Below are 12,009 nucleotides of genomic sequence, written 5' to 3'. Positions count from 1 at the left end.
AGCAGGAAAGAATATCCAATGGAAAAAAGACAGTCTCTTGTTAAATGGTGATAGAAGATTTGGACAGCCACATATAGAAGACAGGCCCAGCCAGCCACGCCAAGATTGGAAGCCACCTTAGCCCAGGTGCCGGTCATCTGACTGGAGCCATCTTGGATCGTGAAAGGCTCCACTGACTCTCCGCTGAGTGCAGTCACCCAGATCATGTCACCTGACAGCATGAGAAACAAGGACCGCTCAGCAGAGCCAAGCCTGCCCCAGTGAATTACAAGAAATAGCAGACCACTGTTTTAAGCCACTATGCTTTGGGGCAGTTTTTTTTTTTTTTTTTTTAAGATTTTATCTCTTTATTTGATAGACAGAGATCACAAATAGGCAGAGGCAGGCAGGGGGGTGGCGGGGGGAAGCAGGTCCCAATGTGGGGCTCAATCCCAGGACCCTGAGATCATGACCTGAGCCAAAGGCAGAGGCTTAACCCACTGAGCCACCCAGGTGCCCCACTTTGGGGCAGTTTTTATGTGGCAGTAGAGAACAGCTTTGCCTGAGGTTGCATGTGAACTTTATCTTACGTATGTTAATAACTGTAGTTTTTCTTAGCAAAACCATACATCATTCATAGGATGAAATTGTTATGTCATGACGTCACTGATGTTAGACGCCATAGGAGCCCAGCTGGACATGCTTGGCAGCCAGTGCTTGAGTGTAGAAACTGTGGCTTCTGGGATATCCCAGGATATTTTGGAAGATGTCAGCTTATGTTGACCAGTGTATTAGATACGATACTGTATAGAAAAGAACTGCTGCGCTGATCTGTGTATCTGTGTAGAAAGGCTTGTGCCAGGCAGTGTAGTGATGGCTTATATATTATGGTTTATTTAGTCCTTATAAATAACCTCATTTGACAGGGCTTTATAGATGAGGAGACTCAGGCTGAGAACATATAATCACCTCCCTGAGGTCATAGAGCCAGTAGGTAATGGAGCCCAGAAGGATCCCAGGTTGGCCCAACTCCAGAGCAGCAGCGTCCCCATCCTGCTTCTGCCTCCCATCTTAGGAACTTAGCTGTCGGGGTACTTGGCCTACACAGTCGGAAGAGCGTGTGACTCTTGATCTTGGGGTCATAAGTTTGAGACCCACATTGGATGTAGAGATCACTTAAATAAAAATAAAACTTAAAAAAAAAGGGATGATATATGTTCATTAGGAATTTAACTTAGGGAATGTGTTTAATTTGCCAAAATAAAGCATTGATTTGTATCTATAAGTCCAGACAGAGATGTGGGAAAGGACAATGCACCAGTAGTCAGAAATCCAAGGTTTTTGGTTGTGGCTATGATACCTCTAACAGTGGACCCCAGGTTCCCCAGCTGAAACGGGGCTGGATTAGATGAGAGTTTCTTAAGGTGGGACAGGAGGCCCACCGACGTCAGAATGTCCTGGAGCATTGTTCTAAACAGGCAGATTCCTAGGATCCAGTAAGATTTTCAGATGACTTTCTGCTTTTTAGGTTATGTTTAAGAAGTCCTAGCCTAGGGGATTTCTCAAGTCTATCACTTTGAACTCTTAAAAAATCATGCTAGCTGTATTTGATCTCTTTAGCTGAGTAACATAGCTGTGCTTCTTAAAACAGCACCTTTCTTTCTTTCTTTCTTTTTATTTTTAAAGATTTTATTTAGGGGCGCCTGGATGGCTCAGTAGGTTAAGCGTCCACCTTCAGCTCAGGTCATGATCTCAGGTCCTGGGATCGAGTCCTGCATCAGGCTCCCTGTTCAAGGAGGAGTCTGTTTCTTCCTGTCCTTCTGCCCCTCTCCCTGCCTGTGCTCTCTCTCTCTCTTTCTCAAATAAATAAATAAAATCTTTAAAGACTATTTTATCTGAGAGCAGGGAAGCATGCCCAAGCGGGGGAGGAAAGGCAGAAGGGGAGGGGTACAGGGAGAGGACAGAGGGAGACGGAGAAGCAGGCTCCCTGCTGAGCAGGGACCCCCCCCCCCATATGGGGCTCCATCCCGGGACCCTGGGATCATGACCTGAGCCCAAGGCAGACGCTTAATCAACTGAGCCACCCAGGTGCCCCCAGAACTGTGTCTTTTGTGATATGAACCTCTCCTAGGGTTAAAATGTAATATTTTCTAGGAAGCTTCTGGTAGTCTGTGATCCTCTGATATCACAACGTACTGTACAGACTCAGAATTTGATTTTACTGCAACAGAGAATTTAATTTCCTGCATCATCAGTTCTCCCCTCACCACTGGATGATTTTCAGAGGCGTACAGATCTGCTGCACCCAGCCATCGTAAGACGCCGTTGCCCTGTGCTCTTCTCCCCTTTGCAGTGAAGCCCTTGTGGCGAGAGTAGGAAGGCTTCCCTGTCTTCTCAGCGTCTGGAACTCGCCCACCAGGCTGCTGCCCCGTGGCTCCTACTGGGGTTAACTTCCTGCCTCCTTTCCTAGCACTGGCCTGGTTGTCCACTTCCATCATCGGCTTCAAGGACCCTGTGCTCTGGGGTTCCAGTGACTTCTGGGCCATTTTTTCTTACCCGTGACATCACTTCTGACTTTCGGGGATCACAACCCCCTTTCATCTCTGCAGACCCACTTTAAAATAGTGTGTGTTTATATGAAATTTATAATTTATCAAGCTGAGTTTTCATCCTCTTTAATCATGGTGACTTCTAGGAAGCTTTGATTTCTTTAAGTGTCAAAGGTTATGCTCTGGAATAGTGTTTGTAATTTCTGTCAGTTTATGTATTTCATCATTTATTCTCCAAAGTGATCAAATGACAGTAACATTTATGACTATTTTATAGTAGATACTTAAATCATCCTGAAAATAAGGTCTAATTGCTATGAAGTAATGCTGAAGCCTGAAATTTAAAGGTCCAGAGACCCACTTTAAATCTCTTGAAAAGCCTGACAAAGTGGTCATTACATTCAGTGATACGATTAATTTTAATATTAAATCTACTAAAAATTGCTCTAAAACCTGAATAGAAATTATGGCTAAATATCCTATATTTCTGTAGAATTCTTTCCACATTCTCTCTTTTAGGCCCATATTTAACCTTTTATTTTTTATAAGATTTTATTTATTTATTTATTTGACAAAGGTGTGGGGAGAGAGAGAGCACAAACAGGGGGAGTGGCAGGCAGAGGGAGAGGGAGAAGCGGACTCCTCACTGACCAGGGAGCCTGATGCAGGACTTGATCCTAGGAGCTTGGGATCATGACCTGAGCTGAAGGCAGATGCTTAACTGAATTAGCCACCCAGGTGCCCCATATTTAACCTTTTAAAATATATTTAACTGAAGGTTGTTACTTTTTAGCTTTTGTACCTAAGCCTGCTACCCACAAATGTTTTTTATCTCTTTGTGTCCTTATTGAATCTTTGTCTGTAGATGTGATTCCTCTATAGTTGTGTTATGTACAATTTGGTTCAGGTTTTAGAAATCTCAGCATTATTCTGTGATTAATTTTATTAAGTGTTACAGCTAGAATTTTTAATGACTACCTCTATCTGGTTTACTTAATATTAATAGTTCCTATCCAGCTGGGCTTTTTTATGGTTTCCAGAGTTCCTTAGTTACAAATAAATGCTATTATACAGAATCTTTGTAAATGCAGTTTTGTTTTTATTTTTAAATTATTGCCTGCTGACATGTTCCCAGGAATATGATTATACACTCAAAACCAAACCCAGCCTTGTAGTCTTTGAGGCGTTAGGATTGTTCTTTATTTTTTGCCAGTTTTGTTGAAAATAATTTCATTATTTGAATTTGCATTTCTTAATCTTGAGCAAGGTAAAACTTTACCCTGTGGATTTAATACTTCTGTTTCCTGTTAGGTGAATTGTCTTTTTCATATATCTTGTCTGTTTGTCTGCTGGAACTTAAGCTTGCATAAGCTCACAGCCCTTTTGATCAATCATATCGATTACACATTTGTATAGTGCTTTCCCTTTTACGCTGATTTTGATTTTTCAGCATAGAGAAAATTTTGCCGTCCTTCCGAATATTGCTTTTATGGCCATTCTGGTGAATGATATTTTCTTTTTCTTTTTTAAAATTGTGTGATTACTGGGGCATCTAGCTGGCTCAGTCAGTAGAACAACACTTGAGCTCAGGGTTATAGGTTCAAGCCCCACATTGGGTTTAGAGATTACTTAAGAATAAAATCTTTAAAAAAATTGTATAATTGCTTTTGTTTGCTACTGTATTTATAAACAAATTTGTAAATGTAGGCATTTCACATTTGTGGCATACTGACAGTTCATAAAGGATTTTTGAATGTGTCATTAAAAAAAATTTTTTTTAAGGATTATAGGAGAGAGAGTGGGTGTGCGAGTAGCGGGGAGTGAGGTGGGCAGAGGAGGGGCAAGAGAGAATCCTCAGGCAGACTCCCGACATAGGGCTTGATCACGGGGCCCCTGAAACTGTAATCTGAGCCGAAAACAAAATCAGATGCTTCTGACTGAACCACCAGGTACCCCTTGAATGTGTCCTCTTATTTAAATGTCCCCATTGATGATATTTTATCTGTTCCATTTCTCTTTTTTTCCCAGACACCCCACAGGGGGATCCTTTATTCGTCCCAACAAAGTGAATTTTGGAGTGGGCTTTCTCACTGCAGTTAAGAATCGCTATGTGTTAGAAGATGGGCCAGAGGAAGATGGAAAAGAGCAAATCGTTATAATTGGAAATAAGCCCGTGGAAACTATTGGTTTTGACTCTATTATAAAACAGCAAAGGTATGTAGGCTTGCTAGCGGCAGAACTGACTTTGACAGTTTCATCACTGTTCAGGATTAAAGTTCAGTGGACTATATGTTGATACTCAGAACTTCGCCTCCAAACTGGTCTTGTCCTTTCTGCACAAACAGCCAGTTAAAATCAGAGGAATCTGAGGACTGAGTCTTTGGGGAAATTAAAATTCTTGTTGGGCTTTTCTGGATTGGAATTAAAACATTACCCATCATTAATATTTATACCAGCCGTCTTGTCTAATAAGTAAGATTGACATTTTGGTCCTTTTCTATTTCATGGTGCCATTCTAGCTGGGTGGTAAGTCAGAAATGGAAACAGCTCTAAGTTGCTACCTACCATGTGGCATTCTGGGTCCTCTAGAACCAAGTTAGTTTCCATCTCTGGATGCACACCCTTTCTTCCCTGGGGTGATTGTGAAGTTGCAGAATCTTGGGTCCCATCCTAGACCTGGATCAGAATACTATGGGCTCTTGCTTTTAAGAAGTACCCAAAGTATTATGAAACTCTCTGTACACTGTGGTTCTGTGAAGAGAGGCCTTCTGCCTACTCCGATGCTGGGGCTGAATCACAGTGAGTAGAAGCTGATGTTCCACAGAAACACAACTGCACGAGAACCTTCCAGGTGATGGTCACTGCTGTCCTGTTTGACCCTGACCCCACAAGGTGGCCTACTAGCGGCCCCTGATGGCCACAGTGGAGAGTACATTTCTAGCTACTTGGTGTCTTTCACTTTTCTCTCTAAAAGTTTCTTAAATCAAACTGGGGTTTTGGTCGAAGTCCATGTATTTGCTATCTTATTTTGCCATTATTGTGAAAATTTAACATGACACCAGATGTAAAATTTATATGGAGACTGTGTGGAAGAAGAAATTCATTTCTGGATGCCCCTGCTTTTTAGCATGGGTGACCAGCATTAGTAACAGCAACAAAATATTCAGGGAGCCATCCAAATACCTAGACACAGAATATGGATAAATAAGTTATGCTGTATTCATTCCATGGCAGTGAACACGAGCAGCAGCTACCACGCGGTACAACAGTACATGTGAAATCTCATTAGTACAGCGTCCCGCCAAAGTAGTCTGCCAAGAAGTGCACCTTGAATAATTCTGTCTCCATGAAGGTAAACACCAGGCGCAACTGATCGATGTGTGAGAAGTCAGGGTAGACGATTTTGAGTGGAGGAAGCACAGAGAGGACTTCCCGAGTTCCAGGGATGTGTTTCTTGATCCGGGTGGTGGTGACCTGGTCGTATTTATTTAAAATCACTGAGCTGTGTACCGATGTGTAGGTAGGCTAATCCATATACTTTTCCTACGTGGGATTTTTTTCAATATACAATATGTGAAGGAGGAAAACTCAAGGAAATCAAGATTTTTTTTTTTTAAAAAGCAAGCACTGGACTGTGAATTACAAAGCAGCTTACACTCACTGTTGAGGATTTAGAAAATAGAAATTGAACAAAAGGAAGTCGTGACTCATGCTACCACCGAGAGGTAACAGTCATGGATATTTTTTGCTTTTTATCCTACTGGTTTACTTGGATTTAAAGAACAACGTGCTTTATAGGGTTGGAGTTCTTTCCTTCATCTTCCCATTTAAAATGCAACTATTGAAAAGAAAAAAGTGCAACTATTGAAATATCTTTTACCCCCATAAGAAGCACATTTTTTTCTTACTGGTTAATCTGAATACCCTGGCTTCTGTGAAAATTGCAAACCGATTTTCCTGCCCTGGCTTATGAACGACTGTGTAACTCATGAATTCTTTTGCTGCCTGACCCAGCTACTGGAGGCTCATGGCGTTCCATGATTAGCTAGCCTCTCCCTTGGAACGGACTCCGTGTTGGAGTCCAGCTGGGTCAGACGTTAGCTAAGCCACCTTCTAACTCTGACACTTTCCAACTTCTAAGCCTGAGTCTCCTCATTTATGAAACAATAATTAAGCTGTTAGACCTGCTGTGGACAACACTGGAGAGTGGGTAAACAGTGGTCACCAGTGTTAAGGAGGGACAGAATCCTCCCCTTGAAGCCGTCATGTTATCTTCTTAATAATATCCAGCTGACCAGCTCTGAGTTTGTGCCACTTAAGACTTAAGGAAAAAGAATTAAAAAAAAAAAAACAACAAAAACCAGCATGTGTGACTTCTCTTGCAGATGGCTCTGGCTCCAGAGTGAGGTCTGTGCTGAGACCCGGGCTCCCACACTCTCTAGCGAGGTTTCCCTGGGCCCTGCAGCCAACTCAGCAGGCACAGTGAGATATTTTTAATTTTAGAGGGAAACAGTGGCCTCTGTTGCACACAGAACAAACTATTAGTTTGAGGTTGTTCAGTTCCGTGATAATCCTACAAGTTTTTTTTATTGCTGTCCCATCCTCGCAAAGCTGGGGTTTTGGTGTTCCTGTGATAAAAAGCGAGTATCTCCTGAAAATCATCATGAAACGAGAAATGAACGTAGTGATGTCCAGTCTGATTCCAGGGTTTGGGAAGTTGTGCTGGGCACAACTGACACTTACTGACAGTAAGTTTGAAGGACACAAATAATTATTAAGTTGTTTGGCCCTGACTACTTACTAAATGCAAATTCAGTGTGATTTGTTTTGTTTTGTTCTGTATGACTTACGGGGACACTGAAAAAAATGCAACACCAAGGGCACTGTCAACTTGAGCCAGTGTGGGAGCCCCTAGACCTTTGTTGCTGCCTTTCTCCTGGTCTCTCATTACTGTAATAGCACATGCCTGGGGTTTTGATGGGAGTATTTCCCCCAAAGGCGGTCAGTTTTTCATTTGTTTTTATAAATACTTACAAAATAACTTCTGTATGTCAGGCAGTGTACTGAGGTTTCACAAATATTAATATAGCATTTAAAAAAATTCTAAAGAGCACAACACAGAGTTTACCATCTTAACCATTTTTAAGTGTATAGTTTGGTAGCACTAAGTACATTCACAGTGTTGTGCAGCTGTCCTCACTGTCCTGCTTAAACAGCAGCCCCCAGCCCGTGGCAGCCACCATGCTACTTTCCGCCTCTGTGAAGTTGACTCCTCTAGGGACCTCACAAGTGGAATCCTGCAGTATTGTCTTTTTATGATTGGCTTCTTTCCCTTGTCATAATGTCCTCAAGTTTACCCACTTTGTGTCGTATGTCAGAATTTCCTTCCCTTTTAAGGCTGGGTTATATTCCATTGAATGGACGTAACACACTTGGTTCATCCATTCATCTATTGATGGACATCTGTAGCTCCTTTGGCTATGGTGGTAATGCTGCTGTGAATATGTGTGTGTAAACCACAACATTTTAAAGCTGTGGAATCTGAGGTACAGAGATTCTAACTCCCCTCAGGCCAAAGGAAGTGGTGGACTTGGGATTTGAACTCAAGCGATGGGGCTCTGGATTCCCTGTTCTAGATACCATATGGGCTCTTTCAGTGATCAGAAAATGCAGGTCCTCTGCACTTAGAATGTGGCTTCTGAGATTTATCTAGTAAAGCTGAAGATACACATGCTTTCCTCACCCTAGAGAGACTTTCCATGTATGAATGCGAGAAGCATACGACAGTGTTTACTTCAGTCCTGCTGGGAATAATATAACTGTCAGCAGAGGAGTAAACAGATTAATTGTGGTCTCCAAGACGTGGAAACAAATGCTCTGGAGGACATGGGTTGACGTAGCTAAATCTCACTGCTGAACAATATACTGTTGGGGGAAAGTAGCTTGGAGGAGGATACATACACTAGGATACCATTTATATCCCGTTTCATTATAGATGAAATGCTATGATTGTTTAGGGGCATGGAAACGTGCAGTCAGACTATTCCGTGCTTCTGTTTAAACAAACACCGAGTGTGGGGGAGCAGAGGAAGAAGGAACATGCTGGAATGGGACACGAAGGACTTCAGCTATATTTGTAGTGTCTGTAACACTTTCTTTTTCTTCTCTTTTAGTAAAGCGTTATTTCTGAAACTGGCTGGTGGGTACTGGTATTGGTTATTTTTGGTAACTTCTTACAGGAAATGCTTTTTAACTTTTTAAAGGGCCAGTGGACGTGTCCGTGTTTATCCATACGTGTGAACTCTGTGTTTTTCATGCAGTCAGCTGAGCAAGTTGCAAGAAATTTCTCTGAGGAACTGTGCCGTGAATGGTGCTGGTGACAAAGGAGCAATTGCCAAAGCGTGTCCTAGTATCCTTTTCACTGAGAACCTGACTTTGGACTTGAAGCTCATATGGGACACAGCCAGGAACGTTCCCGGTGTCTGTTCTGCCCAACTTTCTTCCTCAGGGCCTCTCTGGCTTCCCTGTGCCAGTCGCCGCGATAGGAGATTATTTATCTTCCCGGACCCCTCTGCCTTCAGGTGAGGCAGCGGGCCTCCCCCCAGCCAAGGAAATGTCTGGATAGGGCTCCTCACACAGGCCAGATGTGGCTGGCACCTGCCTTCCGCCCCAAGCCGTTAGCCTGCTCCTGAGTGCAGACAGAGCACCCAGGCAGCCGTCTCGTGTGCAGACCATCCAGTGTGGACAGGGAGAGAGAGGGGGAGCCGGAGGCCTCAACCGCACCCCGGGGCCCCCCACACCAGCCTACCTGGACCACCTTCCTGGTGCACGCAGCTGCACACCGTTTGTCACGATCCCTCAAAACAGGTGCTTCCAAAGTTTGTAATCCTTTTCTCTACCTTCTCTTAGAAGAGTTTTTGGTTTGTGTTTACCCTGCATTGCTTTCATGCCCACAACTAAGAATATAGGAGATAAGTTTAAATGAAAAATCCCCCTGGCAAATGAATGAGATTTTCTCGAACTTTCAAAGTTTTTCTCTCAATTCTTTAAGCCTGCCTCATCTCTGTGTAATAATTTATGCCAAAGATAGTTTATAATCCGTGTTCTCCAGGGGGCAGAGATGGCGCATGAGCAGTAGTCTCTAGCCAGCTGTTCTGAGCTGTCCCTGTACTGTATGCTTTGTGACTCCCTCAGTCAGGACCCGGTCACCTTGCTTGTGAGCAGCCCCTCTGTGGGCCCCAGCGAGCTGAACCGGTGCTGTCCCTTCCCCCGTGGACAGTGGAAGCATTGTGGATGGAGTAGTTGGGTAAGGAGCAGAATGCCACGGGCAGCGTCTGGAACATTCTGTGATCTGCCCGGCCAGCTACTAAGTGATTTTAGAAGATTGGGAATTGGGTGGTTCAAGATTTATTTTCAGCATATCGGAGATATGGCCAGTAGGTGGGTTTGGGAATGGCAACTATTTGCTCAGAGTTGTCAGCAGGGTCCTGGGGAGTCAGCATGCATCTCACTTGCTGATGCTGTTCTTTGCTGAGGAGTCTTGAAGAAATGCGGTTTCATGAGATGATCAAGGGAGGGCTGATACTTGCAGGTAGAGAGATCGATGTCTTCCAGTTGCTGATTGAATTCTCGCCTGCAGTGAAAGTCTTGCCTGTGTCTAATCTAGTTGTCCCTTTGGAGTGGCCCCGTTTGAGGTCATTCGCTCTGCTGGGACATCAGACTGCAGGAGCGCTCAGGCCCTGAGCTTGCCGGGCCTGGGAAGCTCCTCTGGAGAGGTCTGAGCTCCTTCCTGCTTTGCCAGCTGGCTCTGCGCCAGGGGAGTCTGGGCCTGCGAGCAGGAACCAAGTACTGCCGACAGCCTGTGCGTGTGTGCGTGCGGGGCACTGTGTGACAACTGCCAGCTTGTTTAGAGCTGATTTCAGAGGGTGGGTCGTCTCTGTGCTCTGGATCACCAGCAGGTGTGAGTATGAGAGAGTATGAGCGAGTGAAGGATTACTGGATTCCTGCCGTTGCTGACCAGCCCCGTGGTCCAGAGCTAGCAACATCACGGAAATGAAAGGTGGCTGGAGCCTGACCGTGAGGCATGAAAGCACCCTGCCCAGCAGTTGCAGGTGGGTCCAGACCCCCAGAAGCTCCCATTTCAGTCAGAGACTAGCCAAGATTTCCTGGCCTAGGTGTGGCCTGAGGTGTGGCCTAGCCCCTGCGGCCTTTGTGCCCTCGTTTCCAGCACCTCCCACGTCCTTTATCTAAACCCGTTCTAACTTCAGGGCCTCGGCTCGTCTAGTTCTCTCTGCCCAGATGCTCTTCTCCCTGATGGTATTCCTCTTTGCCTGTGGTCTCCACTCAGATGGCACCTTCTCCGAGAAGACGGTCTTCCACGACCAGCATATATAACGTACCCACACACCCCTCTCTTGCGTCTGTGGCTGCTACTATGAGCCTGTCTGTAGGTGGCATACTGCAGAGGCATGTGCTTATCGCTGTCTCCCCGACTGTGACTGTTGAGTTCGCTGCTCTGCTCTTGGTCCCCTCCCTACGGTCGTGGAACAGAAGAATGAACGGTTCCCAGCTCAGCAGAGTTGTGCGAAAGACCCTCCTCAGAAGGTCCAGTCCTGCCCCAGGCTTCTCTTCCGTCTCTCTGCCTGGGGGTTCAGAGCTGCACCCCCTCTTGATGGCACCATGCTCCCCTGAGATGTTCAGCTCAGGTACCTTTTTCTCTCTGTCCTGCTCATTTCTCCTTCTCTGAATTCCCAAATCATTCTTAGCACTTCAGAACCTTTGTCCACGCTAACCCCCATGGTCTGTTCTGGAGGTGCGGCTGGGGGACTTGGGGGTTCTTGCAGGTTGGAACAGAGTGAGGCCCCACAGGAGAATGACCCGTGGCTATGAGGCGACCGCTGGAGGGATTGCCTGGCACGAGACATAAAGCAAACTCACCACCATTTTTTTTTTTTCCCCACTCTTTTTGCTGGATATTGCTAGAATGGTTTCACCTTGGTTAGGACCTTTGGTTCTCACCTACTTGATTGTAGAGGTTTGTCTCAAATTTGCAGCATATGTCAGTGAATGTTTTTGTTTCTCAACGAAAAGTGGGTGACTTACAAAGGTAAAAGTAGCGTGTGTTCCTGGAAACATTTGAAGCAGAATGGAGGGTGTAAGGTGAGAAGGTAAAGATCCCTGCTCTGGAATTCAGAAGTGACGACTGTTCTGTTTTGTGTGACTCTTTCCATCTTACTCTTCCTTAATGGGTGCTTTGAGGTATCAGAAAAGTAGATTTGTCAAGAAACCTGTTGTCCTCGTGGGATGAAGTCCTAGATATTGCTGATCAGCTGAAACATCTGGAAGTTCTTAATCTCAGGTATGAGCTCATGGGTGTCCATTTGTCACCTGTTATGAAAACCCCAACGTGTCCTCATTCCCTCATGGCATCTCTGTGGGAGAGAGGGAAACACAGCTCAGTGGAATTTAAGCTTAATTTCTT

At 44.7% G+C, this 12,009-nt stretch overlaps 1 protein-coding gene across 3 annotated transcripts in view; it reads left to right on the top strand.

Annotated features, from left to right (window-relative positions):
* The window catches only part of TBCE (tubulin folding cofactor E), a 76,084-nt gene that overhangs the window by 51,498 nt on the left and 12,577 nt on the right, over positions 1–12,009 (top strand). For all 3 annotated transcript variants that reach the window (XR_009352695.1, XM_059170403.1, XM_059170402.1), the window contains exons 4-6: positions 4,557–4,742; positions 8,849–8,937; positions 11,787–11,886. Coding sequence is in view for 2 of the 3 variants with exons in the window: in XM_059170403.1 (XP_059026386.1) it covers positions 4,557–4,742; positions 8,849–8,937; positions 11,787–11,886 (375 nt within the window). In the remaining variant the exon portion in view is untranslated. The remainder of the gene's footprint in view (positions 1–4,556; positions 4,743–8,848; positions 8,938–11,786; positions 11,887–12,009) is intronic.

Source organism: Mustela lutreola, chromosome 4 (assembly GCF_030435805.1).
Source record: "Mustela lutreola isolate mMusLut2 chromosome 4, mMusLut2.pri, whole genome shotgun sequence".
In the NCBI taxonomy this organism is placed as follows: Eukaryota; Metazoa; Chordata; class Mammalia; order Carnivora; family Mustelidae; genus Mustela; species Mustela lutreola.
The sequence above is the reverse complement of the archived record's forward strand: the minus strand, read 5'-3'. Positions and strand labels throughout refer to the sequence as shown.